The 13,368-nt window shown below is 40.9% G+C and overlaps 1 protein-coding gene across 3 annotated transcripts in view; it reads left to right on the top strand.

The window, feature by feature from the left end:
* Nucleotides 1-13,368, top strand: part of dis3l (DIS3 like exosome 3'-5' exoribonuclease) — a 56,400-nt gene that overhangs the window by 19,957 nt on the left and 23,075 nt on the right. For all 3 annotated transcript variants that reach the window (XM_060852930.1, XM_060852932.1, XM_060852931.1), the window contains 4 exons: nucleotides 7,874-8,050; nucleotides 9,539-9,617; nucleotides 9,700-9,879; nucleotides 10,550-10,719. In XM_060852930.1, the coding sequence (XP_060708913.1) occupies nucleotides 7,874-8,050; nucleotides 9,539-9,617; nucleotides 9,700-9,879; nucleotides 10,550-10,719 (606 nt within the window). The remainder of the gene's footprint in view (nucleotides 1-7,873; nucleotides 8,051-9,538; nucleotides 9,618-9,699; nucleotides 9,880-10,549; nucleotides 10,720-13,368) is intronic.

Consider the following 13,368-nt stretch of genomic DNA (forward strand, 5'->3'; position numbering starts at 1 on the left):
TGAAGCCTGTTTTTCCAATCCACACATCCTAAGTCATGCCTCACTGCATCATAATTTCCCTGCCCCCAGCTATAACTCTTGCCCTGCGGCGCACACTTATCCCTCTCCATCACTAAAGTAAAAGTCACCGAGTTGTGGTCACTGTCCCCGAAGTGCTCACCTACCTCCAAGTCTAACACCTGGCCTGGTTCATTACCTAGAACCAAATCCAGTATAGCCTCACCTCTTGTTGCAAACGTTGCAAACTAGACAATATCTGTGTAAGCAATTTCTGTACCCTCTTCAAAGCCTCCACATCCTTCTAGCAGTGTGCTGACCAGAACTGAATACAGTAGTTAGGCCACATTTAGAATAAAGTTCTATACAACTGCAATGTGACTTGCCGATTTTTATGCTCTTACGTCCCAATCGATGAAGGCAAGTATGCCTTCTTGACTACCTTATTACTTGTATTGCCTATATCCCTCTGTATGTTGATGCTACTAAGGGTTCTACTATTTACTATATACTTCCCTCCTGTACTTAGATCTCCTAAAATGCATCACCTTGCATTTGTCCGAATTAGACTCCATCTGCTATTTCTCTGACCAAGTCTCTAGCCTATCTACATCCTGCTGGTGTGGGGTCTCTGAAAGCCCCAGATATGTATTAGTTCTGGTGGCAATTACATATTTGTTACAAAATAGCAGCCAACTCAGGGAAGGATGATGCTACCTGGAGGCTGGGAGGGTGACTATGGCCATCATCCTCAAAGTATTGGACTCCTTCCAGGATGAAATAGGTGATATTTGCTCAGTCTTTCAGTTGCAATGGGAGCTCTGTGAGGGACTGTTTCACTCCAGAGAGAAGTAGTGCCCAGAAGGAAAAATAATAGTAAAATTTGCAAAAGGTACATACTGTTTCTACCCAACTTGTATAACTCAAATGGAGGTCCAGTGTAACAAGGATATTTATTTCTAGGGATCTTTCCTTTTTACTGGATATTCCTCTGGAATCTGAAGCAGGCATGTAGCTTTGTGACAGGCTTCCTCATGGAGACAGGTACCATTGACTGTATGCATCACTTTAGAGATACCACGTATCAACTCTTCCCCTGACGAAGGAGCCGCGCTCTGAAAGCTTATGGTTGCAAATAAACCTGTTGGACTATAGCCTGGTGTTGTGTGACTTCTGACTTTGTCCACCCCATTTATCTTGGTTCTGTTTGTGAAGACCTATCAATCTCAGTCTTGAAAACAGAGCCCTAACATTTAATCTTTTCAATTATTTCTCCAGTTCTCCAGTTATTTCTCTTTCCATTACATTGACAATGGCTTTTCATCTGCTCTCATATTGTAACCTGAAGGCTCAGAACTTGACACTCTCCTAGTGATTGTCAACGTGCTGCTGCTTAAGAATATCATCCTGGCATGAAGTATCAGATTCCACATTTATACTGACCACTGTCTTCTTTTTGGATCACCTCCACGGTTTCAAAAATGTCGTTTTACTTATCAGCCATCTCCAAAAATTATAATATCCGTAATCTCTGAAGCTATGACAAATTCCATTCCCAAATTACTAACTCCTTCTCTCTCCTTGGTAATTCTCTGTAGCCTGAACTAGATAGTTTGCAATCTTGCAGTTACATTCAATTCCAATTACATAGCCATACAGTCACTAAGACTGTCTGTGTCCATCTTTGTAACATCACTTGACTCTAACCCTGTCTCAGGGTAAAGATGAAGACTGCAGATACTGGAGATTAGAGTCAAAGTGCCTACCACTGGAAAAGCACTGTCAGTCAGGCAGCATCTGAACAGCAGGAGAGTGGATGTTTTGAGCATAAGCTCTTCATCAGGAGTCATCATACCTAAACATTGACTCTCCTGCTGCATGGATGCTGCCTGACTAGCTGTGCTTTTCCAGTGCCAGACGTTTTGACTCTAACCAGGTCTCAGCTTATCTACCACTTGAACCCTCGTACATGACTTTGTTAACTCACCGACTTTTCCAAAACACTCCTTGCAAACCATTTACATTCCAGCTTCTGTAACCTGAGTTGTAAATTGTGTTGCCTATGTCTTTAATCACACCAAGTCCAATTCACCTATCCTCCCTGTACTCACTGACCCACACTGGCTCCTGGTTAAGCAATGCCTCAATTTGAAAATTCTAATCTTTGTATTCAAATTTTCCTTAGTCTGGCCTCTCCCTAATTCTAATCTCCTCCAACCCTGGAATCTGCATTCCTCCAAATCTAGTCTCTTGACAATGTCCAATTTTAATTGAACTATCATCGAAAATACTATCCACTCCCTTGGCCCCAACTTGTGGAATTCATGACCGAAACTATACAATGAATAAAGGCTACAAGTAGCACTACCCATTTATAATATTATGTATCATTATTTACACTGATGTTACAAAAAAGTCCCTCCAATCAATTAACCATTTCACTACTGTTTTCAATAAAAGTTTATTTTTTTCAACTTTGCTCTTGAGATATTCTATGTCTCCTGAGCTGATGATTAAAGAGGAATAAAGAAGAAGTGCATTTATTGTTACGTTTTGATAAGGAGCAACATTAGGGCAGTACTTAGGGAGGATATTCCTGGGAATACATCCAGAGAAGTTATTTGGGTGGAACTGAGAAATAAGAAAGGGATGATCACCTTATTAGAATTGTACTATAGACCCTCCCAAAAGTCAGTGGGAAATGGAGATTGTAAGGATATCTCAGTTATCTGTAAGAGTAATAGGGTGGTTATGGTAGGGGATTTTAACATTCCAAACGTAGACTGGGACTGCTGTAGTGCTAAGGGCTTAGACGGAGAGGAATTTGTAAAGTGTGATCAGAATATTTTCTGATTCAATACAAGGTACAAAAGAAGGTGCAAAACGTGACCTAGGAGACAGTAAGGACTGCAGATGCTAGAAGTCAAAGTTGATAGGTGTGAAGCTGGAAGAGCACAGCAGGTCAGGCAGCATCTGAGGAGCAGGAAAGTCAATGCTTCAGGTGAAAACCCTCCATCAGAACTAGACTTACTTGATCTACACTTGGGAAATAAGGCAGGGTAGGTGATTAAGGTGTCAGTGGGGGAGCACTTTGGGGCCAGTGATCATAATTCTATTAGTTTTAAATAGTAATGGAGAAGAATAGACCAAATCGTAAAGGTAAAGTTCTAAACTGGAGGAAGGCCAATTTTGATGGTATTAGGTAAGAACTTTCAAAAGTTAATTGGGGTGGATGTTTGCAGGTAAAGGGACAGCTGGAAAATAGGAAGCCTTTAAAAATGAGATGAGAGACCAGAGACGGTATGTTCTTGTTAGGGTGAAAGGTAAGGCTGGTAAGTGTAGGGAATGCTGAATGACTAGAGAAATTAAGATTTTGATCAAGAAACGGAAGGAAGCATATAGAGTCATAGAAATGTACAGCACGGAAATAGACCATTCAGCCTAACTCGTCCATGCTGACCAGATATCCCAACCTAATTTAGTCCCATTTGCCGGTACTTGGCCCATATTCCTCTAAACCCTTCCTATTCATATACCCATCCAGATGCCTTTTCAATGTTGCAATGTACCAGGCTCCACCACTTCCTCTGGCAGCTCATTCCATATGTGCACCACCCTCTGTGTGAAAAACTTGCCCCTTAGATCCCTTTTATATCTTTCCCCTCTCACTCCCCCACCCAGAGAAAAGACTTTGTCTGTTTTCCCTATCCATGCCCCTCATGGTCTTCTATATCGCTATAAGGTCACCCCTCAGCCTCTGACGCTTCAGAGAAAACAGCCCTAGCCTGTGCAGCCCCTCCCTCAAGTCATTCAAACCCTGGCAACATCCTTGTAAATCTGAACTGAACCCCTTCAAGTTTCACAACATCCTTCCGACAGGAAGGAGACCAGAATTACACGCAATATTCCAAGAGTGGCCCAACCAACGTCCTTTACAGCTGCAACATGACCTCCCAACTCCTATGCTCTGACCAATAAAGGAAAGGATACTAAACGCCTTCTTCACTATCCTATCTGTCAAGTATAGACAGCAGAGATCGAGTGAATCCTGAGAAAAGTATAAAAGCAGGAGGGAGTACATTTAAAAGGGAGATCAGGAGAGCAAAAATTTGGCAAATAGGGTTAAGGAGAATCCAAAGGAGAACCTACAAATACATTAAGGACAAAAGGGTAACTATGGAGAGAATAGGTCCCCTTAAAGATCAGCAAGGCCACCTATTTGGAACCGCAGTGGATGGGGGGAGGTACTAAATGAGTACTTTACATCAAGTGTTTACTGTGGAGAAGGATATAGAAGTTAGAGAATGTAGATAAATAAATAGCGACATCTTGAAAGATGTCCATATTACTGGGGGAGGTGCTGGGCAGCTTAAAATGCATAAAGGTGAATAAATCCCTGGGACCTGATCACATGTACCCTAGACCTCTGTGGGAAGCCAGGGAGGTGATTGCTGGGCCCCTTGCTGAGATATTTGTATCATCAATAGCCACTGGTGAGATGCCAGAGACGAGAGGTTGGCTAACGTGGTGCCACTATTTCAGAAAGGTAGTAAGGAAAAGTCAGGGAACTATAGACCAGTGAGCCTGACATTGGTGGTGAGCAAGTTGTTGGAGGGAATCCTGAGGGACAGGATTTACTTGTATTTGGAAAGGCAAAGACTGATTAAGAACAGTCAACATAGCTTTGTGCGTGGGAAATCTTGTCTCACTAACTTAAGTGAGTGTTTTGAAGAAATAACAAAGAGAATTGATGAGGGCAGAGAGGTGGATGTGATCTATACTGACTTCAGTAAGGCCAACAACAAGGATCCTCATGGTAGACTGGTTAACAAGATTAGATCACATGGAATACAGGGAGAACTAGCCACTTAGATACAGAACTGGCTTGAAGGTAGAAAACAGAGGGTGATGGTGGAGGGTTGGTTTTCAGATTGGAGGCCTGTAACCAGAGGTGTGCCACAAGGATTGGTGCTGGCTCCATTGCTTTTCATCATTTATATAAATAATTTAGATGTGAACATAAGAGGTGTGGTTAGTAACGTTGCAGATGACACCAAAATTGGAGGTATAGTGGACAGTGAATAAGGTTACTTCAAAGTACACTGGGATCTTGATCAGATGGGCCAAGGAGTAGCAGATGGACTTTAATTTAGATAAATGTGAGGTGCTGCATTTCAGACAGCAGATCAGGGCAGGACTTATACACTTAATGGTAACGTCCTGGGGATTTTTGCCAAACAGAAACCTTGGAGTGCAGGTTAATAGTTCCTTGAAAGTGGAGTCTAAGGTAGATAGGACAGTAAAGAAGACGTTTAGTATGTTTGTCTTTATTGGTTATTGGATTGAGTGTAGGAGTTGGGTGGTCATGTTGAGGATGTACAAGACATTGGGTCGGCCACCTTTGGAATACTGCATGCAATTCTGGTCTCCGTGCTATAGGAAGGATGTTGTGAAATTTGAAAGGGTTCAAAAAAAATGTACAAGTTTGGAGGGTTTGAATTATCGGGCAAGGCTGAATAGGCTGGGGCTGTTTTCCCTAGAACTTTGGAGGCTGAGGGATGACCTTATAAAGTTTTATAAAGTCATGAGGGGCATGGATAGGGCGAATAGTCAACACCTTTTCCCCAAGGTAGGAGAGTCCAAAGCTAAAGAGCTTGGGTTTATGGTGAGAGGGGAATGATTTAAGAAGGGTAGTGCATGTAGGGAATGAACTGCCAGAAGAAGTAGTGGAGGCTGATACAATTACAACATTTAAAAGGCATCTGGATGGGTATATAAATAGGAAGGGTTTAGAGGGATATGGGCCAAATGATAGCAACTGGGACTAGTTTAATTGAGAATGTCTGGGCGGCGTGGATAAGTTAGATTGAAGGGTTTGTTTCAGTGCTGTACATCTTTTACTCTATAAGAGGCAAGGAATGGGAAGTTTTTAAGTACAGTTGAGAACAGAATTAATGTTTCAGGTGACTACTTCAATGAGGTCCAAAGCTGGGAGTTGGGTAAATGCTAATAATATTATATTCATTGTACTTTCTGGAGGTGCTAAGTATGATTACATTTGACATTTTGCAAAAAACTTGCAGGTCTGGTGCAAAATTTTATATTCATTTCAACCTACCTTCCATCAAACAACTTATTAATTCTCTATAACTAACATCAGAAACTATTTATTTCAGGAGTTGTCACTCAAAACACTTAACCTTGGGCTAGAAAACACTAGTGCTGCTAAATCTGCAGAAAAAATAGTCTCTTTGACTTCATTTAACTTGCTTCTCTTTCTGCACTCATCCTTCATGCCTGTGCTCCCCTCTACCATATCTGCTCATTTTGCCATTCATTTTTACATATGTTTTCCAATTATTAATCGGTTGAATTAAGAATTGCTTTCTACTTTGCAAAGAAATATATCTGTTGATGGTAATTCTTTATTGTCACCCTAGGTGGCACTTGTGTTATTGAAAATATCTTAATTGGAAACAAGGAGGGATGCAGAATTTTGATTAACATTTTTCCTTCAATCAGTAGGTTCCAGATGACTTGTAATGTCTGAAACCTTTAACACAACTTGGCCCAATTATACTTTCAGAATTGTGGAAGCATACCTCAGATTGTAGATTGTCACATATTAAGCAACATGTTTTTAAGAATCATTTATAAAAGGTGTGTCACTACTGGGAATGGATCAGATTGAAAAGGATGGTTTCGATTTTCTGCTGTAGCCAGCAGAGGTCTTTAATTTCACTGGTGCTTGCTCTGTTGAGTTATAGAGTCTTTGTGATGAAAGGTATTTCCCACTTCTGTGCCAAATCATTGAGCAACAGCTATTTGGTTCATAGTGTGGAAGCAGGCCATTTAGCTCATTGATTCCACACCAACCTTCTGAAGAGCATCCCACCCAGATCCATCCCCCTAGCATATCCGTGTAACACTGCATTTCCCATGGCTAATCCACCTAACCTACACATCTTGGTTCTTCAAGTCTATGTCTTCACAGTCTAGTCAGACCCATTTTCCTGCTCTATCCTTCTAGCCCTGCAAATGGGAATAAGGTGTTCTTTTTCAGCTTGGTGGCCTGTGACCAGTGGAGTTTGACATGGATCAGTGCTGGGATCACAACTATTTACAGTATAAATGACTTGGAGGAAGAAAATGAATATGATAGCCAAATTTAAAGATGACACGAAGAAAGATATTGATAGATTAAGTAAGTGAGCAAAAAGTTGGCAAATACAGTATAATGTAAGAAAGTGCGAAGTTATTCATTTTGGAAGGGAGAACAAAAGAACAGAATATTATTTAAATGGAGCAAAATTGCAGAAAGCTGCAACACACAGGGATTTGGGAGTGACTTGTACACAAAATACAAAGCTTGCACTCAGTTGCGGCAGGTAATCAGGAACATTAGTGGAATGTTGGCCTTTATTTCAAAAGGTTTGGAATATTAAGTGTAGGGAAGTCTTGTTGCAACTTTACAAGATGCTAGTGAGACCACATCTGGAGTACTGTGTTAAGTTTTGGTCCTTTATTTAAGGAAAGATATAATTGCATTGGAGGCATTTCCGAGAAGGTCACTGGGATGATTGCTGGTGTGGAGCAAAGTCTAAACACACTAGTGACACGGCTACTAATAAAGCCGAAAATTCCACTTACACCCTCAGTATTCAGTGTCATTTTGTTGTGAACACAATGTATGTGCATTTTGGAAACTGCATTTATAAGCACCCTTAGCTTATGATTGGACTTGTCCATCTTGGAAGTGAATTCTTGTGCTATTCTGCATTATCGGCATTAGTGCATTGACATACGTTTGAAGGAAATTCTGCAGTTTTGGGAAATGAACACGAGCCTGTGCTCTTATCGCCATCATTCTTTTCAGAGTTATTTGGAGAACTTTTGGCCTGACTTGGAAGCTGTACATCAACTGTACGACTCTATTGTTCAGTCTCGGAAAGAAAGAGAAAGTGAAAATCAGGAAAAGAATAGAAAAGAATATTCAGAACATCTCCCTCTTGAAATACTGGAAGCTGGCATCAAATCCGGGAGATATGTGCAGGTGAGCTTACAAATAAAGTCTCTTAAACAACAATCGTGGACACGTGATAACAGAATGTGCCTTTTGAACTTCACAAAACATTGTGTCTTCATACCAAGATTCAGAATTATTTTGTTTTATTGGTTTATGGGATATTGGTGTCACTGGTTGGGCCAGCATTTATTACCTAACCCTAGCTGCCTTTGAGCAGGTGGTAGTGACCTGTCTCTTAAATCACTGTAGTTCTTGGCTCAGTAGGACAGCCACAGTTCTATTAGGAAAGGATGTCAAGGATTTTGATCCAGCAAAAATGAAGGAACTTGCAGGTGGTGTTTCCATCTGTCTGGTGCTCTTGTCCTTCTAGTTGGTAGAGGTCACTGATTTCAAAGGTGCTCCTGAGAGAGTCTTGGCAGATCACTGCTTGTGCATATTATAGATGGCTGCATAACAGCCATTGTGCTGCAGTGATGAAGCAAGCAAATACGTGGTGCCAAAAAAGAGCAAGTTGCTTCGTCCTGAACCATGTTGAGCTTCTTGAGTATTGCTGGTACAGCACACATCTAAACAAGTGGAATGCCTTTCATCATATTCTCTACTTGTGCCTTGCAGATGGAGGCAGGCATTATGAAGACAGGTGAGTTAATCACTGTAGAATTCTTAGCCTCTAACCTGCATTTGTAGCCATCATATTTACAGGGCTGATCCAGTTCAGTTTCTGGTCAGTGGTAACCCCAGTTTCTTGGTAGTGGGGGATTTGGTGATGGTAGTGCCATTGAACATGAAGGACAAATAGTTAGATTCTTATTTGTCAAAGATAGTCATTTTCTATGGCAAGAATGTTATCTGTCTCTTTTTCAGCCTAAGCCTGGATGCTGTGTTTTCTACTGCTCAAAACTTATTCAAAGAAACTGATCACATTGAGCGTGCTTAATACAAGGGAGCAACCATTTTTTTCTTGATTTTTTTTTCCCTGGACTAAACGAAGATTAGACTTAATGAATTGAATATTGATTTGTTCTTTTTGGAAGAATGTTTTAAAACAAATTTAATGTTTTTTAAAAATCATGAGCATTGATGATATGTTCAGCAAAATCAGCGAAGTCCACTCCATTTAGTAATTTAACATGGTGGAATCATTGAAACTCTTTCCGTCATTATTTGTTTCTGCTCATAGCCAACGTTCCCCAATATTAGGAATCAGAAACTTTTTCCAACTTTTGTTTCCTCGTTTTTATCAGTCTGTAACAGCCAAACATGCAGCAGATGTATGGAAAATCAGTGAAAATTATGCCAACTAACATAACCCTACTCTTAAACAATTTGCATAGCTGTAGAATCCCAATGGTGTGGAAACAGGCCATTCCACCCATCAAGTCCACGCCAAACCTCTGAAGAGTATGCCACCTAAACCCATCCTCTACTCTATCCCTGTAACCTTGCATTTCCCGCGCTCAATCCACCTAACCTGCACATTTTAGGATTAATGGTGGATTTGTTTTATATTCTTAGGGTGTTTTAAATGTCAACAAACACAGATCTCAGTTGGAAGCCTTTGTTCGTACTCAAGGATTCACTAACAAAAAATCAGGTAATTTTACTAGGCTTTCTCTAAAAATAAATTCTCAAAAAGGTGATTTGTTACTACCAGTTTGTTTGCTGTTGTCTGCCAGAACTTGAAATGGACATCCTCATCTGTGGCACTAAGGCTCGAAACCGTGCCATTCAAGGTGATGTAGTAGCTGTCGAATTACTGCCAAGGAATGAATGGAAGGGAAGAGTTTCTGTGTTATGTGAGAAGGAGTCTGAGGAGAAGACAGCTGAAGAAACTGAAAGTGAACCAATGGCTACAGGTAGGATACGATTGATCAATTAATCAATTCGCATTTGACTGTAAACCAGTTTCCTTTTTCAACAATCTAAACAGTAAACAGTCCTTGAATGTTTCAAGGGAATGGCAATCAAGACATGCTATGATTGCTTTGAATAGCATACGTTATTATTAGAAATATGTATTGCTAACCTAGGACAACAGAAGAATTTGTGTTATGGAGTCATAGAGATATTCAGCACAGAAACAGACCTTTGGATCCAAATCGTTCATACAGACCAGATATCCTAAATAAATCGTCCTATTTGCCAGCATTTGACCCATATCCCTCTAAACTCTTCCTTTTCATATATCCATCCAAATGCCTTTTAAATGTTGTATTTGTACCAGCCTCTACCACTTCTTCTGGCAGCTCATTCCATGTACACATCACTCTCTGCGTTAAAAAAAAAATGCCCCTTAGTCCCTTTTAAATCTTTCCCTTCTGGTTTTTAGTCATTAGTAAGAAGAGAAAATGGTAGAAGTGCAAGTGCCTAATTTCCCTGACTAAGTTTTACAACTAACTACTTCATCCCCTAGCTATTTTCCTTAAGTAGTAATCCAATGTGAACAAAACAACAGTGTTAAAAGATGAAAATGTCACCTACATTTTTGCTAACAGATTCAAATTAACATTGCCTTTTCATCTATAGGTAAAGTGGTTGGAATTATTCAGAGGAACTGGCGAGATTATGTTGCATCCTTTCCACCGAAAGAAGATATACAATCTCAGGGTAAAAACATTCGGAAGATCCTAGTGACACCTTGGGATTATAGAATTCCTAGAATAAGGATCAGCACCCAGCAAGCTGAATCCCTGCAGGTGGGAATTATAAATAAATTTGCTACTCTTGCACCCCTGGCAAAAACTCTTGATAATTGAGGTTCATGAACTTCGTGCATATTATGGAGTATGTCTGTGAGAACAAAGAAAATTCACAGCTCAAGAACAGGCCCTTCAGCCCTCCAAGCCTGAGCCGATTCAAATCCTATGTCTAAACCTATCGCCCAATTTCTAAGCATCTGTATCCCTCTGCTTCCCACCTACTCGTGCATCTGTCCAGACGTACTTTAAATAAATCTACCGTGCCTGCCTCTACTACCTCTGCTGGCAATGCGTTCCAGACACCTATCACCCCCTGTGTAAAGTACTTTCCGCATGTATCCCCCTTAAATTTCTCACCTCGCATTTGAATGCATGATCTCTCATTATTGAATCCCTCACCCTGGAAAAAAGCTTATCTCTATCCACCCTGTCTATACCCTTCATGATTTTGTAGACCTCGATCAGGTCCCCCCTCAATCTTCTTTTTTCTAATGAAAACAATCCTAAACTATTCAACCTCTCTTCATAGCTAGCACCTTCCATACCAGGCAACATCCTCGTAAACCTCCTCTGCACCCTCTCCAAAGCGTCTACATCCTTTTGGTAATGTGGCGACCAGAATTGTACACAGTATTCTAAATGTGGCTGAATCAGTCTTGTACAATTTAACATGACCTGCCAGCTCTTACACTCAATACCCCACCCGATGAAGGCAAGCATACTATATGCTTTCTTGACCACTCTATCCACCTGTGCAGCCACCTTCAGGATACAATGGACCTGAACTCCCAGATCTCTCTGCTCATCAATTATTCCCTAGGCCCTTCCATTCACAGCATAGTTCGCTCTAGAATTAGACTTCCCAAAATGCATCACCTCACATTTTCCTGGGTTGAACTCCATCTGCCATTTCTCCGCCCAGCTCTCCAGTCTATCTATATTCTCCTGTATTCTTTCTATGCTTTCTGCTACTCCACCAATCTTCGTGTCATCTGCAAACTTACTGATCAGACCAACATTGCCCTCTTCCAGATCATTTATGTATATCACAAACAACAGTGGCCCCAGCACTGATCCCTGTGGAAAACCACTGGTCATGTTTCTCCATTTCGAGAAACTCCCTTCAACTACTACTCTCTGTCTCCTGTTGCTCAATCAGTTCTTTATCCACCTAGCTAGAATACCCTACATACCATGTGACTTTACTTTCTCCATTAGTTTACTATGGGGAACCTTCTCAAATGCCTTACTAAAGTCCATGTATATGACATCTACAGCCCTTCCTTCGTCTATCAACTTGGTCACTTCCTCAAAGAACTCTATTAAGTTGGTAAGGCACGAACTACCCTGCACAAATCCATGATGCCTATCACTGATAAACCTGTTCTTTTCCAAATATAAATAGATTTTATCCCTCAGTGCCCTCTTTAGCAGCTTTCCCACCACTGACATATGAGGCTCACTGGTCTGTAGTTACCTGGAATATCTCTACTACCCTTGTGCAGGAGACAACATGAGAAACCCTCCCATCCTCCGGCACTTCACCTGTATTTAAGGATGCTACAAAGATATCTGTCAGGGCCCCAGCTATTTCCTCTCTCGTCTCCCTCAGCATCCTGGGATAGATCCCATCCAGTCCTGTGCACCTAGTCATCTTAACATCCTTTAGCCTACCCAACACATCTTCCCTCCTTATGTCAACATGATCCAGAGTAAACAAACTTTTACCTCTAACTTCAAGATTCATCATGTGAACACTGATGCAAAGTAATCATTGAGAATCTCACCTATTCGCTCAGGTTCAACACAGAACCTTCCTATCTTATCCTTCAATGGACCAACCCTTTCTCTAGTTACCCTCTTGCTTCTTATATATAAATCAAAGGCCTTGGTATTTTCCTTAATTCTGCTCGCTCAAGTTATTTCATGACCCCTTTTAGCCTGCTTGATTCCTGGTTTAAGATTGGTCATACTGTCCTGATATTCCTTCACAGCTTGTTCTGTTCTTAGTTGCCTAGACCTTATGTACATTTCCCATTTCCTCTTGGCCAGTCTGTGCACCTAGTCATTCCCAAGAATTTCAACAAGAACATGAGAAATAGGGAGCAGATGTAGACCACATTACTTATTCAGCCTGCTTTGCCAAAAATATGATTATTGTTGATTTTGGGTTTCAACTCCATTTTCCTGTTCACTATATCCTTATCTTAGCAAGTTTTGAGAAGATTTGTAGCTCAGGTTGAGGTTCTGGATGTAGATTTGCTAGCTGAGCTGAAAGGTATAATCGGAAATGACATCACCATTGGAAATTATATCACCACAGGAAATGGCGTCGTCAACCTAAGGAAACCCAAACATATAAATAGAAAATAGGAAACATTAGCAGTGCTTCGTCCAGAGGCTCACTGAAGATGTTACCTAGTATGGTGATGAAACATGTGAAAATGAACCTTGCAGTTTAGCAAGCAAGCCTGCATCCATATCCTTTATATTTCCAGAGAGACAAAAAAAAATTGTCTATCCCAGCCTTAAATATAGAGCTGAAAATGTGTTGTTGGAAAAGCGCAGCAGGTCAGGCAGCATCCAAGGAACAGGAGATTCGACGTTTCGGGCATAAGCCCTTCATCAGGAATCTGATGAAGGTCT

The sequence above is a fragment of the Hemiscyllium ocellatum genome, chromosome 39 (assembly GCF_020745735.1).
Source record: "Hemiscyllium ocellatum isolate sHemOce1 chromosome 39, sHemOce1.pat.X.cur, whole genome shotgun sequence".
Classification (NCBI taxonomy): Eukaryota; Metazoa; Chordata; class Chondrichthyes; order Orectolobiformes; family Hemiscylliidae; genus Hemiscyllium; species Hemiscyllium ocellatum.